Source organism: Salvelinus sp. IW2-2015, linkage group LG1 (genome assembly GCF_002910315.2).
Source record: "Salvelinus sp. IW2-2015 linkage group LG1, ASM291031v2, whole genome shotgun sequence".
In the NCBI taxonomy this organism is placed as follows: domain Eukaryota; kingdom Metazoa; phylum Chordata; class Actinopteri; order Salmoniformes; family Salmonidae; genus Salvelinus; species Salvelinus sp. IW2-2015.
The window spans coordinates 36,004,309-36,022,864 of record NC_036838.1 but is presented as its reverse complement, the minus strand read 5'-3'; the positions used below and the strand labels follow the sequence as shown (position 1 = coordinate 36,022,864).

At 43.9% G+C, this 18,556-nt stretch overlaps 1 protein-coding gene across 1 annotated transcript in view; it reads right to left on the bottom strand.

Moving 5' to 3' along the window:
* Positions 1-18,556, bottom strand: part of LOC111974623 (collagen alpha-1(VII) chain-like) — a 106,952-nt gene that overhangs the window by 33,199 nt on the left and 55,197 nt on the right. Inside the window, exons 54-74 of the mRNA XM_070442872.1 lie at positions 16,426-16,461; positions 15,718-15,762; positions 13,886-13,957; positions 13,514-13,558; positions 13,382-13,417; positions 13,150-13,191; positions 12,947-13,027; positions 12,335-12,370; positions 12,139-12,174; positions 11,613-11,693; positions 11,454-11,489; positions 2,668-2,739; positions 2,464-2,508; positions 1,864-1,899; positions 1,633-1,668; positions 1,004-1,108; positions 841-906; positions 671-706; positions 512-547; positions 357-404; positions 207-242 (exon numbers count right to left, since the gene is read on the bottom strand). Of these exons, the coding sequence (XP_070298973.1) occupies positions 207-242; positions 357-404; positions 512-547; positions 671-706; positions 841-906; positions 1,004-1,108; positions 1,633-1,668; positions 1,864-1,899; positions 2,464-2,508; positions 2,668-2,739; positions 11,454-11,489; positions 11,613-11,693; positions 12,139-12,174; positions 12,335-12,370; positions 12,947-13,027; positions 13,150-13,191; positions 13,382-13,417; positions 13,514-13,558; positions 13,886-13,957; positions 15,718-15,762; positions 16,426-16,461 (1,062 nt within the window). The remainder of the gene's footprint in view (positions 1-206; positions 243-356; positions 405-511; positions 548-670; positions 707-840; positions 907-1,003; positions 1,109-1,632; positions 1,669-1,863; positions 1,900-2,463; positions 2,509-2,667; positions 2,740-11,453; positions 11,490-11,612; positions 11,694-12,138; positions 12,175-12,334; positions 12,371-12,946; positions 13,028-13,149; positions 13,192-13,381; positions 13,418-13,513; positions 13,559-13,885; positions 13,958-15,717; positions 15,763-16,425; positions 16,462-18,556) is intronic.

The following is an 18,556-nucleotide window of genomic DNA, read 5'->3' as shown; positions in this document are numbered from 1 at the left end:
ATTCATCAGGCACCAAACGAAAGGAAGCAAACTGAAACAGGAGGGGCCTACTTGGACTTCGTTTCAAGTTGAAATAAACGTTTCAACACTTTGATACGGTGTGTCCTAATGAATAGAACCCAGGCTTGGTCAAAGGGAAGGAGACTCATATACAGCACAGCTATGCCTTAATGTCACATCATTGCAGACATTTAATATCCACTTACCTCAATGCCAAGGTTAGAGAGGGCCTTCTGCACATCCTGATGGGAAAGAGGCACAAACAGTGTCAAGGAGGAGTGAATACAGTACATGGTCATGCCTTTATCAGTCACATGCTGGGGTTATTCTCCTTTCTTGAATGCGTATTTTCTTACCACTGCTGTTCCAGGCCTGCCCGGTTGCCCGTCCTCTCCTGGGTCACCCTGTCAATAACATCTCACATCAGTAATACTAAAGATGCACTAACACACACTCAGGAAACAGCATGTGTGCACATTCATATGCCAGACACACACACACACACACTTACCCTTTCACCTTTACTGCCCACTGCTCCTCTCTCCCCCTGAAATACGAGAGTGAATGGGTCAGAGATCAGACTGAAGGACAGATGGATGGACAAGGCTGGAGCAGACTGACTGACCATAGAAATAAATAATAGTAAATGATCTCTATGAAAATGACTTACTCTAGATCCTACGGTCCCTGGGATTCCAGGCACACCCTGAGAGACACAGAGAGATGGGCATCAGAAACAGAGTGCATTAGAAATGTACTTAAGACAAACACACAGTACTGCTACATCAGGCTATGCTATACTGCTATACTGCACGGCTCATATCCAACATAGTAACTTACTGGGGTTCCTGGAGGCCCCTGAGGGCCAGGGATAGATGGTGTTGGAGCTCCCTTCGCATAGACCACCTGAGAGAGAAGAGAGAGGAGAGAGAGATAACTGTATAATCAGAGCACCAAGTGACACACACATTCTAGGAAGCAGAGCCATATGACTGTTCTGTACCTGTCCTGGAGGTCCGATGGTGCCAGGGACCCCTTGGGGCCCAGATAGACCAGTTGGCCCTGCAGGCCCGCCAAGGCCCCGGTCCCCCTTCAGCCCGTCACGGCCCTGAAACGCACACACACACAACAACTTCAGACCAGCACGGACACTCTATTCTATTCCTAAGGGGTCTGGCCTGAACTAGAAAGGAGGCAGATGTCCTAGATAATTTCTATGAATTTGGACATGAAACCAAAGCCTTGACATTCTATGCCCGTGCGGATCCCCTCGCAGAAGCGGCTGGCCCTCAAAGGCAGAGCTTGATCATTACCCACCGTTGCATTTATACAGCTGCTGCTTAGAGCGCTATTGATTCCACCGTGAAGGTAGGGTGTGATAGAAATATCAATGTCACAGGAGAGTACGCTTAATAAACACACACTAGGAGGAGGATTGATGGCGAGAAAGAAACGGAACAGGGATAATCGAGAGATGCTCAGGAGCCGAGGAGAGCAGGATCGATGAAGACGTAGGGAAAGAGGGAGCGAGAGGAAGAGAGAGACAGCAGGGGAGGAAAGAAAGGACATTGTACAAACATAGAAAGAGAGCGAGAGGGGAGAGATAAAGATACAGGGTAACAAGTTACTAACGTCTCTTCCAGAAACCCCAGCCTCTCCTTTGTCACCCTGTGAGGTAGAGAAACATCATTTTCATCACACCACTAAAGACAACAGTGACACTGCAAAGACACATCAACTCCAAATGAACATAAACAGCACAGCAATGGGAGGAAACGGTGATGTTTACAGGTCAGTGGACCATAATCCATGAATAAAGTTATGTGAATTTAAATAGTTCTGAGTGCTGTAACCAACACTGACCTTTCTGCCATCTTCCCCTGGTACGCCATCCTCACCCTGCGAAAAACAACAACACAATAACACACTTACCATACTAACAACACTGAAATGCACATTTATAAAAGCTCACTGTGCTGTTGTATCAAGCAAAGCCTCTCAGTTAGATAGATAATGTATTGCAGAGGCTTTGGTTGATCATCCTATTTCCTCCTCACTTAACATTACAACAGATGGGTAGCTCCTCAAATGGCTCCCTAACCCTACATAATGCATTCATTTTGACCAGAGCCCTATGGGGCATGGTCAAAAGTAGTGCACTATATAGGGAATAGGGTGCCATTTGGAATGAACCCACAGTCAGCACAGCCACTCAGGTAGAATAAAAGCCCCAGAGTCACATCTGATCAGTGCACTTTAACCTGAGGATGTGACAAACATGTTTAATGGTAATTACACAGACAGAGACACATAGGACTAACTGGTGACGATAAAGCTCATAATGAATAGCACTGAATCGCATCCAATTCAAAATGTTTTCATCCAGTTTGTTATTAATCAGAGGTTTGATGTAGTGTGGTAATGCCCTGCAAGATGCTGTTAGAGGTCTGACTGATCCCTCACCATTTTCCCAGCAGCCCCTGGTTTTCCATCTTCTCCTGCTTTGCCCTGAAACACAACAATTAGGGTTATGAGACATCAATGAGACACGTGCTTTGGAAAGTGGAGCTTTGTGTGTGTGTGTGTGTGTGGGTGTCTGTGTGTGGGTGGGTGCATCATGCATGTATGTGTTTTTGTTTGTGTGGTTGACAGTGTTGGCAAACTCACAGGTGTGCCTGGATTTCCAGCGGGCCCAATAGGGCCTGAGAGGCCCTGTACACCTCTTAGTCCTGGCAGCCCCTGGTGAGACAGACAGACAGACAGAGTGGAGGGGTGAGGGCTGAAACCACACAGCAACACAGTGCCCTCTAGTGTTCAAACACAGTAAGTGACGGCTGGAATAAAATAAAATAAAAAAATATGGTATATAGGACAAACCCACATCACGACAAGAGAGACAACACAACATAAAGAGAGACCTAAGACAACAACACAGAATGGTGGCAACACATAACAAAAACACAGTAGCAACACAACATAGCAGCAGAAAATGGTAGCAGCTCAAAACATGGTACAAACATTATTGGGCACAGACAATAGCACAAAGGGCAAGAAGTCTGAGACAACAATACATCACGTGAAGCAGCCACAACTGTCAGTAAGTGTCCATGATTCAGTCTTTGAATGAAGAGATGGAGATAAATAAGCATCAACCAGTGGGTCTTGCGACAGGTATACAGAGATGACCAGTTAACAGAGGAGTATAGAGTGCAGTGATGTGTCCTATAAGGAGCATTGGTGGCAAATCTGATGGCCGAATGGTAAAGAACATCTAGCCGCTCAAGAGCACTCTTACCTGCCGATCTATAAATTATGTCTCCGTAATCTAGCATGGGTAGGGTGGTCATCTGAATCAGGGTTAGTTTGGCAGCTGGGGTGATGGAGAAGCGATTATGATAGAGGAAACCAAGTCTAGATTTAACCTTAGCCTGCAGCTTTGATATGTGCTGAGACAAAGAGTGTACCGTCTAGCCCTACTCCCAAGTACTTGTATGAGGTAACTACCTCAAGCTCTAAACCCTCAGAGGTAGTAATCACACAGGTGGGGAGGGGCATTCTTCTTACCAAATCACATGACCTTTGTTTTGGAGGTGTTCAGAAAAAGTTTAAGGGCAGAGAAAGCTTGTTGGACACTAACAAAGCTTTGTTGTAGAGCGTTTAAGAACAAAATCCGGGAAGGGGCCAGCTGAGTATAAGACTGCATATAAATGGATGAGAGAGCTTCCTACTGCCTGAGCTATGTTGTTGATGTAAATTGAGAAGAGCGTGGGGCCTAGGATCGAGTCTTGGGGTACTCCCTTGGTGACATACTCCTTAGCCGGCCCACAAGAATGGAATGGTCTACCGTATCAAAAGCTTTGGCCAAGTCAATAAAAACATTCATTACAATCAAGGACAATGGTGACATCATTTAGGACCTTTAAGGTTGCAGTGAACCATATGTTCTTTTGGGGTCCTTTCGCACCTCTTAGTGACTGCCTGTAGGGAGAAACTTTGTAGTGGGACAGGGGGAAAAGAGTGAGGCGCATTAGGGATAGGTCCCGTGTGGCTCAGTTGGTAGAGCATGGCGCTTGCAACGCCAGGGTTGTGGGTTCATTCCCCACGGGGGGACCAGGATGAATATGTATGGACTTTCCAATTTGTAAGTCGCTCTGGATAAGAGCGTCTGCTAAATGACTTTTTATTTTTTTATTTTTTTCCCCCCCGCATTAGAAGGGGTGGGAGATGAGGAAATGTTAGACGGGCAATGAGGCATGGCTGAGTCAAATAGGAATCCAGACATAATGAAGTGGTGATTAAAGAGCTCAGTCATGTGCTCCTTGTCAGTAACAACCACATCATCAACATTAAGGGACATGGGCAGCTGTGAGGAGGAGGGTTTATTCTCCAGGTCTTTAACCGTTTTCCAGAACGTCTTGGGGTTAGATCCACAGAGAGAGAACTGCTCCTTAAAGTAACTAACTTTGGCCTTCTGGATAGCCTGAGTGCACTTATTTATCATTTGCCTGAACAAGAGCCAGTCTGCCAAATGAAATTCTTGAGGTGGAGTTACTCTGCCAGATCACGGTCGAACCTGGGCCTGAACCTGTTTTTAATTATAATTTTCTTTATGGGGGCGTGTTTCTTAACAATACCACTGAAAATACCAAAAAGAAAGACCAAGCGTCTTCGACAGAGGTGATTCTATACCAATTTACAGAGGTCATGAAGGCTTTCTCATTAAAGTTTTTTAGCAAGCGTCTATGACAAGGCAGGACATGTCGTTTCACTGAGCAGTCATTACGAACACAGGCTGTAAAACAGTGATCCCTAAGGTCAATACAGAAAACACCAGACTGATACCTATCAGGATTATTTGTGAGGATAACACCAAGGAGAGTAGCCTTTTCTAGGTGTTTGGAGTCATACCTTGTGGGATTGGTAATAATCCGAGAAAGATTTAGGGAGTCGCATTGCTTTAGGACTTGGTCAGGTGCTTTAAGCATATCCCAGTTTAGGTCACCTAGCAGGACAAATTCAGACTTAGTGTAAGGGGCCAGGAGAGATCTTAGGGCAGGTAGGGTACAGGCCCGGTGCTGATGGTGGGCGATAACACCCAGCAACAGTCAATAAAGAGCTATTTGAAAGTTTAATGCTTAAAAACAGGAAATCAAATTGATTGTAGACAGACTTGGTGGAGACAACCGAGCACTGAAGGTGTTCCTTGGTAAAGATTGCCACTCCACCTCCTTTGAAGATCTGTCTTGTCAAAAAAGGTTATAACCAGAAAGGTTAACATCAGTGTTCAAAACACTCTTTCTTAACCACGTTTCAGTAATGACCAACACATCTGGATTGGAGCTGTGAACCCACACTTTCAATTTATCAATTTTAGGTAATAAGCTTGAAGTGTCAACTTGCAGAAAACCCAGGCTTTTACGAGAGCAGAAATCGGTGAAACAGATACCAGAGCACAAGTCAGAATTGGGGCTAGCAACAGTAGATGGGCTAGGGTGTACATGCACATTTCCAGATATCATCAGCAGTAATACAATCAGGGCACGGCAGAGGACTGGGAGAACTCTGCAGTGTTGATTTTGTATGACATTTGGATGTGCATCAGATGGCAACAAGATAATATTGTACAGCAATTTCATCAGGTAACATGAATACAAAGCAGGCGAGAGGTAGTTAGAATACGATGGGAGGCCAAGAGCCTGTGTAACCAATAGAGTCAGAGTCCAGAGCGTAGGAACAAACATAGTCTGTCACACGGTTGGATAAACAAGCAAGTTCATAGTCAACAAAGCACACAGGAGTCATGAGGCAAATAGCATAAAGCACAAGAAAAAGAGTCACTCGCCCCAACAAGATAACTTGAGAGAGTTGCTCTCTATGCGTCAAATCAAATCAAATGTTATTTGTCACATGCGCCGAATACAACAGGTCAACAGACCTTACTGTGAAATGCTTACTTACAAGCCCTTAACCAACAATGAAAATAGTCCAGGTAGCCATTTGATTAGCTGTTCAGGAGTCTTTTGGCTTGGTTAAGAAGAAGGAAAAAAAGCTGTTAAGAAGAAAAAAGCTGGTAAGAAGCCTCTTGGACCAAGACTTGGCGCTCCGGTATCGCTTGCCGTGCGGTAGCAGAGAGAACATTCTATGACTAGGGTGGCCGGAGTCTTTGGCAATTTTTAGGGCCTTCCTCTGACACCACTTGGTATAGAGGTCCTGGATGGCAGGAAGCTTGGCCCCAGTGATGTACTGGGCCGTACACACTACCCTCAGTAGTGCCTTGCGGTTGGAGGCCGAGCAGTTGCCATACCAGGTGGTGATGCAACCAGTCAGGACGCTCTCGGTGGTGCTGCTGTATAACTTTTTGAGGACCCATGCCAAATCTTTTCAGTCTCCTGAGGGGGAATAAGCGTTGTCATGCCCTCTTTACGACTGTCTTGGTGTGTTTGGACCATGATAGTTCGTTGGTGATGTGAACACCAAGGAATTTGATGCTCTCAACCTGCTCAACTACAGCCCCGTCGATGAGAATGGGGGTGTGCTCGGCCCTCCTTTTCCTGTAGTCCACGATCATCTCCTTTGTCTTGATCACGTTGAGGGAGAGGTTGTTATCCTGGCACCACATGGCCAGGTCTCTGACCTCCTCCCTATAGGCTGTCTCGTTGTTGTCGGTGATCAGGCCTACCACTGTTGTGTCGTCAGCAAACAATGTTGGTGTTGGTGTTGGAGTCGTGCTTGGCCATGCCGTCATGGGTGAACAGGGAGTACAGGATTACCCACTCTCCGTCTGATCGTTACAAGGCACCTCGACCTACATCCCCGATATCTCCATCTCTTCTTCAAGCGAATTACGGTGATTTGGGCCTTGTCCAGTGTCTGAAGTAAATCCTTTGCATCTGACTTGTTAAAGAAAAAATCTTTGTCCAGTACAAGGTGAGTAATCGCTGTCCTGATATCCAGAAGCTCTTTTTGGTCATAAGAAACGGTGGCAGAAACATTATGTACAAAATAAGTTACAAATAACGTAGAAAAACACACACAATAGCACAATTGGTTAGGAGCCCGTAAAACAGCAGCCATCTCCTCCGGCGACATTGATACCAGTAGGCTATAAAAGTATGAGATAAAATAAATAAATAAATAGTAGGCCTATACTAGTTAATTAAAGAATTTCTGAGTAAGCTCACATAATAACCTTCACAAGTTAATTAGCCTACCTAAAACTCAGATCAGTCCAAAGTCTGCGGTGTGTGTGTAAGTGCGTGTGTGCTGGAGGCGAGCGAAAGCTCGGGACAGAGGGGGGGAGTGTGGCAGCGGGTACCTGTACCAGACAGGGGGAGATGGTGAACAGATCACCAGGTGGAATCCATGCAGCAGTGCAGCAGGCAACGGGAGTAGGTGTCAAACCCGCTTGGGAGAAGCTTTTTTCAGGAGGCAGATTCCTTGTAAACAATCCCAGCTAGCTAGCTTGCGTAGCTAGCAAGTCTCTGTCCACCGTTTTTATTTTTATTTATTTTTTACATGCAAAGGGAGAGCATCCTCCACCACATTTACAGTATACTGAACAAAAATATAAACATGACACAATTTAAGATTTTACTGAGGTACAGACTTCATAACAGTGTGTTATGTGAATGTATTTTAATGTTTAAAAWTTTTTATAAACTGCCTTAATTTTGCTGGACCCCAAGGCAGCAGCTAATGGAGATCCATAATAAATACAAATAAGGAAATCAGTCAATTCAAATAAATTCATTAGGCCCTAATCTATGGATTTAACGCGACTGGGAATACAGATATGCATCTGCTGGTCATAGATACCTTAAAAAAAAGGTAGGGTCGTGGATCAGAAAACCAGTCAGTATTTGGTGTGACCACCATTTTCCTCATGCAGCGCGACACATTTCCCTCGTATAGAGTTGATCAGGCTGTTGATTGTAGCCTGTCGAACGTTGTCCCACTCCTTTTCAATGGCTGTTCGAAGTTGCTGGTTATAGGCGGGAACTGGAACATGCTGTCGTTCACGTCGATCCAGAGCATCCCAAACATGTGCAGCCATGGAAGAACTGGGACATTTTCAGCTTCCAGGAATTGTGTACAGATCCTTGAGACATGGGGGCGTGCATTATCATGCTGAAACATGAGGTGATGGCGGCGGATGAATGGCACGACAATGGGCCTCAGGATCTCGTCACGGAGCATTCAAATTGCCATCGATAAAATGCAATTGTGTTCGTTGTCTGTAGTTTATGCCTGCCCATACCATAACCTCACCACCACCATGGGCACTCCGTTCACAAAATTGACATCAGCAAACAGCTCGCTCACACGACGCCATACACGCTGTCTGCTATCTGCTCGGTACTAGAGGCCGACCGATTAATCGGAATGGCCGATTAATTAGGGCCGATTTCAAGTTTTCATAACAATTGGAAATCGGTAATTCTGGACGCTGATTTTGCCCCTTTATTTAACTAGGCAAGTCAGTTAAGAACACATTCTTATCTTCAATGACGGCCTAGGAACGGTGGGTTAACTGCCTTGGTCAGGGGCAGAACGACAGATTTTTACCTTGTCAGCTCAGGGATTCAATCTTGCAACCTTACGGTTAACTAGTCCAACGCTCTAACCACCTGCCTCACGAGGAGCACGCCTGTTACGCGAATGCAGTAAGAAGCCAAGGTAAGTTGCTAGCTAGCATTAAACTTATCTTATAAAAACAATCAATCAATAAATCAATCATAATCACTAGTTATAACTACACATGGTTGATGATATTACTAGTTTATCTAGCGTGTCCTGCGTTGCATATAATCGATGCAGTGCACATTCGCGAAAAAGGACTGTCGTTGCTCCAACGTGTACCTAACCATAAACATCAATGCCTTTCTTAAAATCAATACACAGAAGTATATATTTTTAAACCTGCATATTTAGCTAAAAGAAATCCAGGTTAGCAGGCAATATTAACCAGGTGAAATTGTCACTTCTCTTGCGTTCATTGCACGCAGAGTCAGGGTATATGCAACAGTTTGGACCGCCTGGCTCATTGCGAACTAATTTGCCAGAATTTTACGTAATTATGACATAACATTGAAGGTTGTGCAATGTAACAGGAATATTTAGACTGATGGATGCCACCCATTAGATAAAATACGGAACGGTTCCGTATTTCACTGAAAGAATAAATGTTTTGTTTTCGAAATGATAGTTTCCGGATTTGACCATATTAATGACCTAAGGCTCGTATTTCTGTGTGTTATTATGTTATAATTAAGTCTATGATTTGATAGAGCAGTCTGACTGAGCGATGGTGGGCACCAGCAGGCTCGTAAGCATTCATTCAAACAGCACTTTCGTGCGTTTTGCCAGCAGCTCTGCTGTTTATGAATTCAAGCCTATCAACTCCCGAGATTAGGCTGGTGTAACYGATGTGAAATGGCTAGCTAGTTAGCGGGGTGCGCGCTAATAGCGTTTCAAATGTCACTCGCTCTGAGACTTGGAGTAGTTGTTCCCCTTGCTCTGCATGGGTAACGCTGCTTCGAGGCTGGCTGTTGTTGATGTGTTCCTGGTTCGAGCCCAGGTAGCGGCGAGGAGAGGCACGGAAGCTATACTGTTATACTGGCAATACTAAAGTGCCTATAAGAACATCCAATAGTCAAAGGTATATGAAATACAAATCGTATAGAGAGAAATAGTCCTATAATTCCTATAATAACTACAACCTAAAACTTCTTACCTGGGAATATTCAAGACTCATGTTAAAAGGAACCACCAGCTTTCATATGTTCGCATGTTCTGAGCAAGGAACTTAAACGTTAGCTTTCTTACATGGCACATATTGCACTTTTACTTTCTTCTCCAACACTTTGTTTTTGCATTATTTAAACCAAATTGAACATGTTTTATTTATTTGAGGCTAAATTTATTTTATTGATGTATTATATTAAGTTAAAATAAGTGTTCATTCAGTATTGTTGTAATTGTCATTAATACAAATACATTCTCTTTTTTTTTTTTTTTGTCGTCCGATTAATCGGTATCGGCTTTTTTGGTCCTCCAATAATCGGTATCGGCGTTGAAAAATCATAATCGGTCGACCTCTACTCGGTACAGTTGAAAGCGGGATTCATCCATGAAGGGCACACTCCTACAGGGTGCCAGTGGCCATCGAAGGTGAGCATTGGCCCACTGAAGTCGGTTACGACGCCAAACTGCAGTCAGGTCAAGACCCTGGTGAGGACGACGGACACGCAGATGAGTTTTCCTGAAATGGTTTCTGACAGTTTGTGCAGAAATTCTTTGCTTGTGCAAACCCACAGTTTCATCTGCTGTCTGGGTGGCTGGTCTCAGACGGTCCTGCAGGTGAAGAAACCGGATATGGAGGTCCTGGGCTGGCATGGTTACACATAGTCTGCGGTTGTGAGGCCGGTTGGATGTACTGCCAAATTCTCTAAAACGATGTTGGAGGCGGCTTATGGTAGAGAAATTAACATCAAATGATCTGGCAACAGCTCTGGTGGACATTCCAGAGGTCAGCATGCCAATTGCATGCTTCTTCAAAACTTGAGACATCAGTGGCATTGTGTTGTGTGACAAAACTGTACATTTTAGGGTGGCCTTTTATTGTCCCCAGCACAAGGTGCACCTGTGCAATGATCATGCTGTTTAATCAGCTTCTTGATATACCACACCTGTCAGGTAGATGGATTACCTTGGCAATGGAGAAAAGCTCACTAACAGGGATGTAAACAAATTTGTGCACAAAATTTAAGAGAAATACGCTTTTTGTGCATATGGAAAATTTCTGGGATCTTTTATTTCAGCTCATGAAACATGGGACCAACACTTTACATGTTGCGTTCATATTCTTGTTCCATGTACATTGACATTTTAGTAATTTGGCAGATGCGATACTAGCCTGAAGCTGAATGCAAGAGGCAAAGCCAGAGGGTCGACTCCGCCCAAAATCTGTCCTCGCAGATAAAGCAGATTTGCTTAACGCTATAAGCAAGTGAGGTGTTTTTGTCTGGAGGGCAATGTGAAAGTGACGAATTTGTTTAAGATGAAAGTGAATTGCTATTTTGATAGCTGAGGCTTATTTGATTTCATAATGCTTTGGTTGTTATGAGTGTATTGATAAGTTTTCTACAAAGGATCACTGGCTAGAATGTTCCCACCTGCCTTTCACCTTTGCAGACATGTATTTCCATTGTTAAAGCGGCCAGTGGACCATCAATATAATAGATCATCTTTGCATGAAGTCCTTTCTCACTTCTTAATGGGACCTCTCCTAGGTTCAGATAAGACAAATGGTAACAGCTCCACTCACTGACTTTAACAGACTAATGAATGTACCAGAGAGCCACACAAGCCAGCAGAAGTGCAGCCCTCTGGGACTGGGGTTGTGCACCCCGAGTCTAGGGGTTGACTCTGGCCTGGGGAACAGTGGTACTCACATCTCTTCCTGGATCCCCTAGTTTCCCTGGGTCTCCCTGTAACACCAAGGGAAAAGGATTGAGAGACAACTAAAGACAGTAATGTTTATGTTATGTTCACAGTACCCTGAGAATCTACAGCTGTTGTAATGTCTGTATGACAGAGACAGAGGTACAGACCCTCAGGCCGGCCGCTCCTGGTGCCCCTGGTTTGCCATCCAGACCATTGCGTCCATCCAGCCCAGACGCACCTCTCTCTCCCTACAGAGAGGAGCACACATGATGCATAGAGTATGATCAGAATAAGGGCTGCACAGTGGTTGTATTGGACCTGGGAACATTTTGCACAAGAGGATAAAACTCTACTACTACTGTGGAAAGGCAATTCAGAGCTCCAGCATCGTTACTCAGAGTTAGTTCAATGTTTGAAAATGACTACGGTGAGATATTTTTTAGGATGCAGAGCATGTGTGTACACAGTAGTAACTTGCATGTCTAAGGCTGTGGTGATGTTGTGAGCAGGCCCCACTGAGCTTCATCCCACTGGGAATCTGCAGACTGGTAAACAGGATCCGGTGGAATGAAGGACAGTGCAACCTGCCAATCACCAGCCAGTTTGGAGAACCATATCCTATCAGGATTTGTCAATTAGAAAATCTGCCTGTGTGAGAATGTGAGAAGTCACTGTAGCATGTGTTGTTCAGACCTTCTCTCCTGGGCCTCCTCTCTCTCCTGTGTCACCCTGGAGAAAAAGAAAGAAAGGGCAATGAGTGAAATAGAGAGAGGGGAAGAGAGAGGGATAGAGTGATTAGACAGACAGACAAACATAAGTGACAGACATACAGGCGGACAGGCAGACAGAAAGACAGACACACTTGACAGAAAGACAGACAGTGACTTACTCTCGACCCTGGAGGTCCACGCTGTCCCTCGAGACCCTACACAGACAAACAACAGAGCAGGTGAGACAGAGAGAAGACACAGGGTAAGAATTACACACACTACAGCACACAGACAGACAGACAGCCATCACAGGTCAGTATACTTCAGTAACCGCAGAAGCTTAGGCTTCTCAAGACACTAGATTTGGAAGGATAGCCCCGTAAGACTCTGCTTAAAGTTTAGAGGTAGTTTAGAGGCAGTGACCATCAAGGGTACTTATCCATTGAAAAAGTGTCATCCTACAAATATCTAGGTATATGGTTGGATGACAAGTTGTCCTTTAAACCCAATTAGAAATTGGGTTTTTATTTTCGTAATAAGGCTTTCTTCCCCCTTATGGCTAGAAAGGAGCCGAGTGGCGCAGTGGTCTAAGGCACTGTATCTCAGCGCTAGAGGCATCACACATCACCGACCGTGGTTGGGAGTCCCATAGGGCGGCATACAATTGGCCCAGTGTCGTCCGGGTTTGGCCGGGGTAGGCCGTCATTGTAAATAAGAATTTGTTCTTATCTGACTTACCTAGTTAATTAAATAAAGGTTAGATAAGAGACAGAGACAGCAGTCTTACTCACCCGGAGCCCCGCAGCCCCTGAGGACCCTGCCTCGCCCTTCTGACCTTTGCCCCCATGCTCTCCCGGGTCACCAGCATCTCCCTAGACACAGGAAGTGACGTCGGACACTGGGAGGTTAGGTGGACTGGGAGAGAGAGCTGTGCTGTATACATACAAACATGTGTTCGTACAATGTTAGAAGTTTGTAAGGGACATCTACATACCTTTTCTCCTCTTTCTCCTTTAAGCTTTTGCTCTGTATCGCCCTGTAGAAGTTAGAGACAGAGAGATGTAGGTAGCTATGTGGTTCTGATGGCTCATTCAGTTAGTACGGTGCTTGTAATACGATTTCTTTGGTATGATTCTCACAGGGGCCATATTTGTTGACTGAAAGTCACATTTAGCCTCTGCTAAATTAACATATTGTTAAAGAGTTATAATCTTATCAGGACTTACCACCTTCCCTGTAGGTCCTGGGGGGCCTTGAGCTCCCTATTGTGTCATAAACAACATACAGTTTTGTTACTTTTAGCAGATTGGAACTATTTTATCAGATTAGATTAGATAACAAACAGCATAACCTCTGACCTCAACTCCTTTCTCTCCTCTTGGTCCGAAAGGTCCTGGGCTGCCCTGTGGATGACACACCATACACATCACACCACACACACCAACTGTCACTACAGACAGACACCAACTGCTACTGTATTACTCACAGTAACCAACACAAATACTGACACATATAGAGTATCAGATCAATCTGGCAGAAGAGTGTCAGAAGTGCAGAAGTGTGTCACATGAATTATTGACTGATTCATGGGTGTACAGAAGTGTCACGTCACAAACATGTGTCTCACATGTCTTCCATGCTCTCAATAACTATTACACAGAAGACACATACAGTATATCAGCTCAATCTGTCAGAGGAGTGTCACATTGTCACATAAACATGTGTCTCACATTTCGTCCGTGCTCTCCAGGGTCTCCCTGGTCTCCCTTCTCTCCTGCTCGTCCAGGCTGACCCGCAAGGCCCTGAGGACAGGGGATAAAACCCACACAGATTGTGCTTAGTTACCATGGCAGTCCTAAAAACATATTAGAAAAGAAAGGAAAAGCTGCACACTGATGGCTCCGATGCAAAACTGCATTTAATCAACGACAGCTAAGCGGTCTTCATCAGGGTTTCATCTGTCCTCAAAACATCCACTTCATATCATGTAGGTCATGGTTCATCAAATCAAATCAAATTGTATTGGTCACATACACGTGTTTAGCAGATGTTATTGCGAGTGTAGCGAAATGCTTATGCTTCTTGTTCCGACAGTGCAGCAATATCTAACAAGTAATATCTAACAATTTCACAACAAATACCTAATATACACAAATCTAAGTAAAGGAATAAGAATATATAAATATATGGATAAGCAATTTCACTGATTGATCATGACCTACATTAGTGATCAATCACCATATACAGTGCACCAAGACGATTCTGAAAAGAGGGCATAAAGGGAGTTTTTCAAATGTTTTATAGTGCCCCCCCTCATTGAAGCCACGGAAATTCAAGGCCGACTGCGGTACTGCAGGCATTGTAAGCAGAAAACAGGATCCCCCATTATAGTGAATGGAAAAATGGCAATCTTCATGGTCAATCTTTGTGTAAATCTACACTGAACAAAAATATAAACCAACATGTAAAGTGTTAGTCCCATGTTTTATGAGCTGAAATAAAATATCCCAGACATTTTTCATACGCACAAAAAGCTAATTTCTCTCAAATGTTAATGAGCATTTCTTCTTTGCCAAGATAACCCATCCACCTGACATGTCAAGAAGCTTATTAAACAGCATGATCATTACACAGGTTCACCTTGTGTTGGGGACAATAAAAGGCCACTCTTAAATGTGCAGTTTAGTCACACAACACAATGCCACAGATGTCTCAAGTTTTAAGAGAGTGTGCAATTGGCATGCTGACTGCAGGAATGTCCACCAGAGCTGTTGCCAGAGAATTTAATGTTAATTTCTCTACCATAAGCCAACTCCAACGTCCTTTTAGAGAATTTGGCAGTATGTCCAAATGGCCTCACAACCGCAGACCACATGTATGGCATCGTGTTGGCGAGCGGTTTGCTGATGTCAACGTTGTGAACAGAGTGCCCCATGGTGGTGGTGAGGTTATGGTATGGGCAGGTATAAACTACGGACAATGAACACAATTGCATTTTATCAATGGTAATTTGAATGCATAGATACCATGACGAGATCCTGAGGCCCATTGTAAGGCAAATTTTTTAATGGTATCTATGACCAAAAAATCATATCTGTATTCCCAGTCATGTGAAATCCATAGATTAGGGCCAAATTAATTAATTTCAATTTACTGATTTCCTTATATGAACTGTAACTCAGTAAAATCTTTGAAATTGTTGCATGTTGCATTTATATTTTTTTGAAAATCATGCATGGTACAAAAAATGGTATGTCCTTACACCGAATCTTTTAAAATCAGACACAGAAAAAGATATAAGGATAATTTAGTTGCTCATGGCAGCCTGCAGTACACCGGTCGGCCTTCAACAATGAGAGGCGACAGCACTGAGCTAGCCTGCAACGTCCATTCCTGGAGTAGCTCAAACGGTGCATGTTATGTCTCCATGAGACGCCATCTTAACCGACTTCATTTGGCTTCAATATGCTATTGGAATAAATTGTGTCATGTGATCAATGGCTTTGTCCATTCATTTACACCATTCATTGGTTGTATGTGACACAGACATGTGACTACTCACCCTAAGTCCTCTCTCCCCTGCCTTCCCTGGGAGTCCAGACTCCCCCTGGTGGAGAGAGCGAGAACAAACGGAAAATTAGAGAGACCGATGGAGGAGAGGAAGAGGGGAAGGAGGAAGTGAGGAAGACATAGAAACAGATAAATGCTATCCTATTGTCTGCTATTGTCTCTAGTCTCCACCAATCCCCTGTCAGATGAGCAGAGGGTCTGAGGCGTGACTGAATCATGTGACAATAATACACATCTCTCACTCACCAATATTAATAAAGACAATGGGTGCCAGAGAGAGAGAAGTGGCATTCAAACATGGAACACTTTGAATGGAACTGATAGAATCAGATAAGGGAATAAGGGAGAGACAGAGAGAGAGTGAGCGAAAGAGAGATAGAGACAAAAACAGATCGCGAGAGCGAGCGAGCGAACTTTGGAACTTATGAGTGAAATGTTTACAGTAAATATATTAATAGTTTATTTCACATTTGTTTATTACCTATTTTACTTGCTTTGGCAATGTAAAAATATGTTTCCAATGCCAATAAAGACCTTAAAATTGAAAGAGAGAGAGAGAGAGGGACAAGAGAGAGGAGGAGAGAGAGAGAGAGAGAGAGAGAGAGAGAGAGAGAAAGAGAGAGAGAGAGAGGGAGAAAGAAAAAGCGATATCATGGTTTGTCACAGGAAGGAAGAGCTGGAAGGAGAGATTGTTTCTTACGGGAGTGCCTTCATCGCCCTTGTCTCCTTTGGCTCCCTGTAAAACACAGTGATCCATAATTCAGTCCCATCACAGGGGGAGAACACCACACTGACCACAGTAACACAGTCAAAATACATCAAACTTTTAAAACTGAACCCCACAACATCACATAGGGCAATGGTAAGTATTCAGACCCCTTCCCCTTTTCCACATTTTGTTGCGTTACAGCCTTATTATAAAATTGATTAAATAAAAATTTTCCTCATCAATCAACACACAATACCCCATAATGACAACGCGAAAACAAGTTTGGAACACTCCTTAGCGCATTACTTAAAAATGAAATACTTTATTTACATAAGTATTCAGACCCTTTGATATGAGACTCGAAATTGAGCTCAGGTGCATCCTGTTTTCAATTGATCATCCTTGAGATGTTTCTCCAACTTGATTTGAGTCCAGCTGTGGTAAATTCAATTGATTGGATATGATTTGGAAAGGCACACACCTGTCTATATAAGGTCCCACAGTTGACAATGCATGTCAGAGCAAAAACCAAGCCATGAGGTTGAAGGATATGACCGTAGAGCTCCAAGACAGGATTCTGACGAGACACAGATCTGGGGAAGGGTACCAAAAAATGTCTGCAACCTTGAAGGTCCCCAAGAACACAGTGGCCTCCATCATTCTTAAACGGAAGAAGTTTGGAACCACCAAGACTCTTCCTAGAGCTGGCCACTCGGCCAAACTGAGCAATCGGGAGAGCAGGGCCTTGGTCAGGGAGGTCATCAAGAACCTGATGGTCACTCTGACAGAGCTCCTGAGTTCCTCTGTGGAGATGGGAGAACCTTCCAGAAGGACAACCATCTCTGCAGCACTCCACCAATCAGGCCTTTATGGTAGAGTGGCCAGACAGAAGCCACTACTCAGTAAAAGGCACATGACAACCCGCTTGGAGTTTGCYAAAAGGCACCTAAAGGACTCTTAGACCATGAGAAACAAGATTCTCTGGTCTGATGAAACCAAGATTGAACTCTTCGGCCTGAATGCCAAGTGTCACGTCTGGAGGAAACCTGGCACCATCTCTATGGTGAAGCATGGTGGTGGCAGCATCATGCTGTGGGGATGTTTTTCAGCGGTAGGGACTGGGAGTCTAGTCTGGATCGAGGGAAAGATGAACAGAGCAAAGTACAGATTGATCCTTGATGAAGAGCGCTCAGGACCTCAGACTGGGAGAAAAGGTTCACCTACCAACAGGACAACGACCCTAAACACACAGCCAAGACAACGCAGGAGTGGCTTTGGGACAAGTATTGGACTGTCCTTGAGTGGCCCAGCCAGAGCCCGGACTTGAACCCGATCGAACATCTCTGGAGAGACCTGAAAATAGCTGTCCAGCGACGCTCCCCATCCAACCTGACAGAGCTTGAGAGGATCTGCAGAGAAGAATGGGAGAAACTCCCCAAATACAGGTGTGCCAAGCTTGTAGTGTCATACCCAAGAAGACTTGAGGCTGTAATCGCTGCCTAAGGTGCTTCAACAAAGTACTGAGTTAAGGGTCTGAATACTTACGTAAATGTAATATTTCCGTTTTTTATTTGTCATAGATTTGCGCAAATTTCTAAAAAACTGTTTTTGCTTTGACATTATGGGGTATTGTGTGTAGATTGATGAGGGGAAAAAATGATTTAATCAATTTTAGAATAAGGTTGTAACGTAACAAAATGTGGGGAAAAAGTCAAGGGGGTTTGAATAATTCCCAAATGCACTGTATACAGAAAAGAGATTGCAGTAGACATGAAATAGACTTAGTAGTAGTAGTAGTAGTAGCAGTAGTATTGTTTGAGTATTATTCCAAAAAGTAGTTGTAGTAATAGTCATTAGTGGTGATGTACCTCTAGTGTCATCATGGTATGAGGGGGAGAGAGATAGAAAGAAAGTCTTATATGACTGGTTAGGTCATCGTTATATCATAACAATACTTACACAACAAAGAGGTCAGATTTAGACACACTGTATTAGTATAGTTATTAGTTGCACTGGAATGGCAGTATGACATTCATTCCCTTTGTGGTACAGTCTTGAATAACATACTAATAGTTTAATTGTCACCAACCGGTCGATCGCGATCTCCAAGCCATTCCTAGTC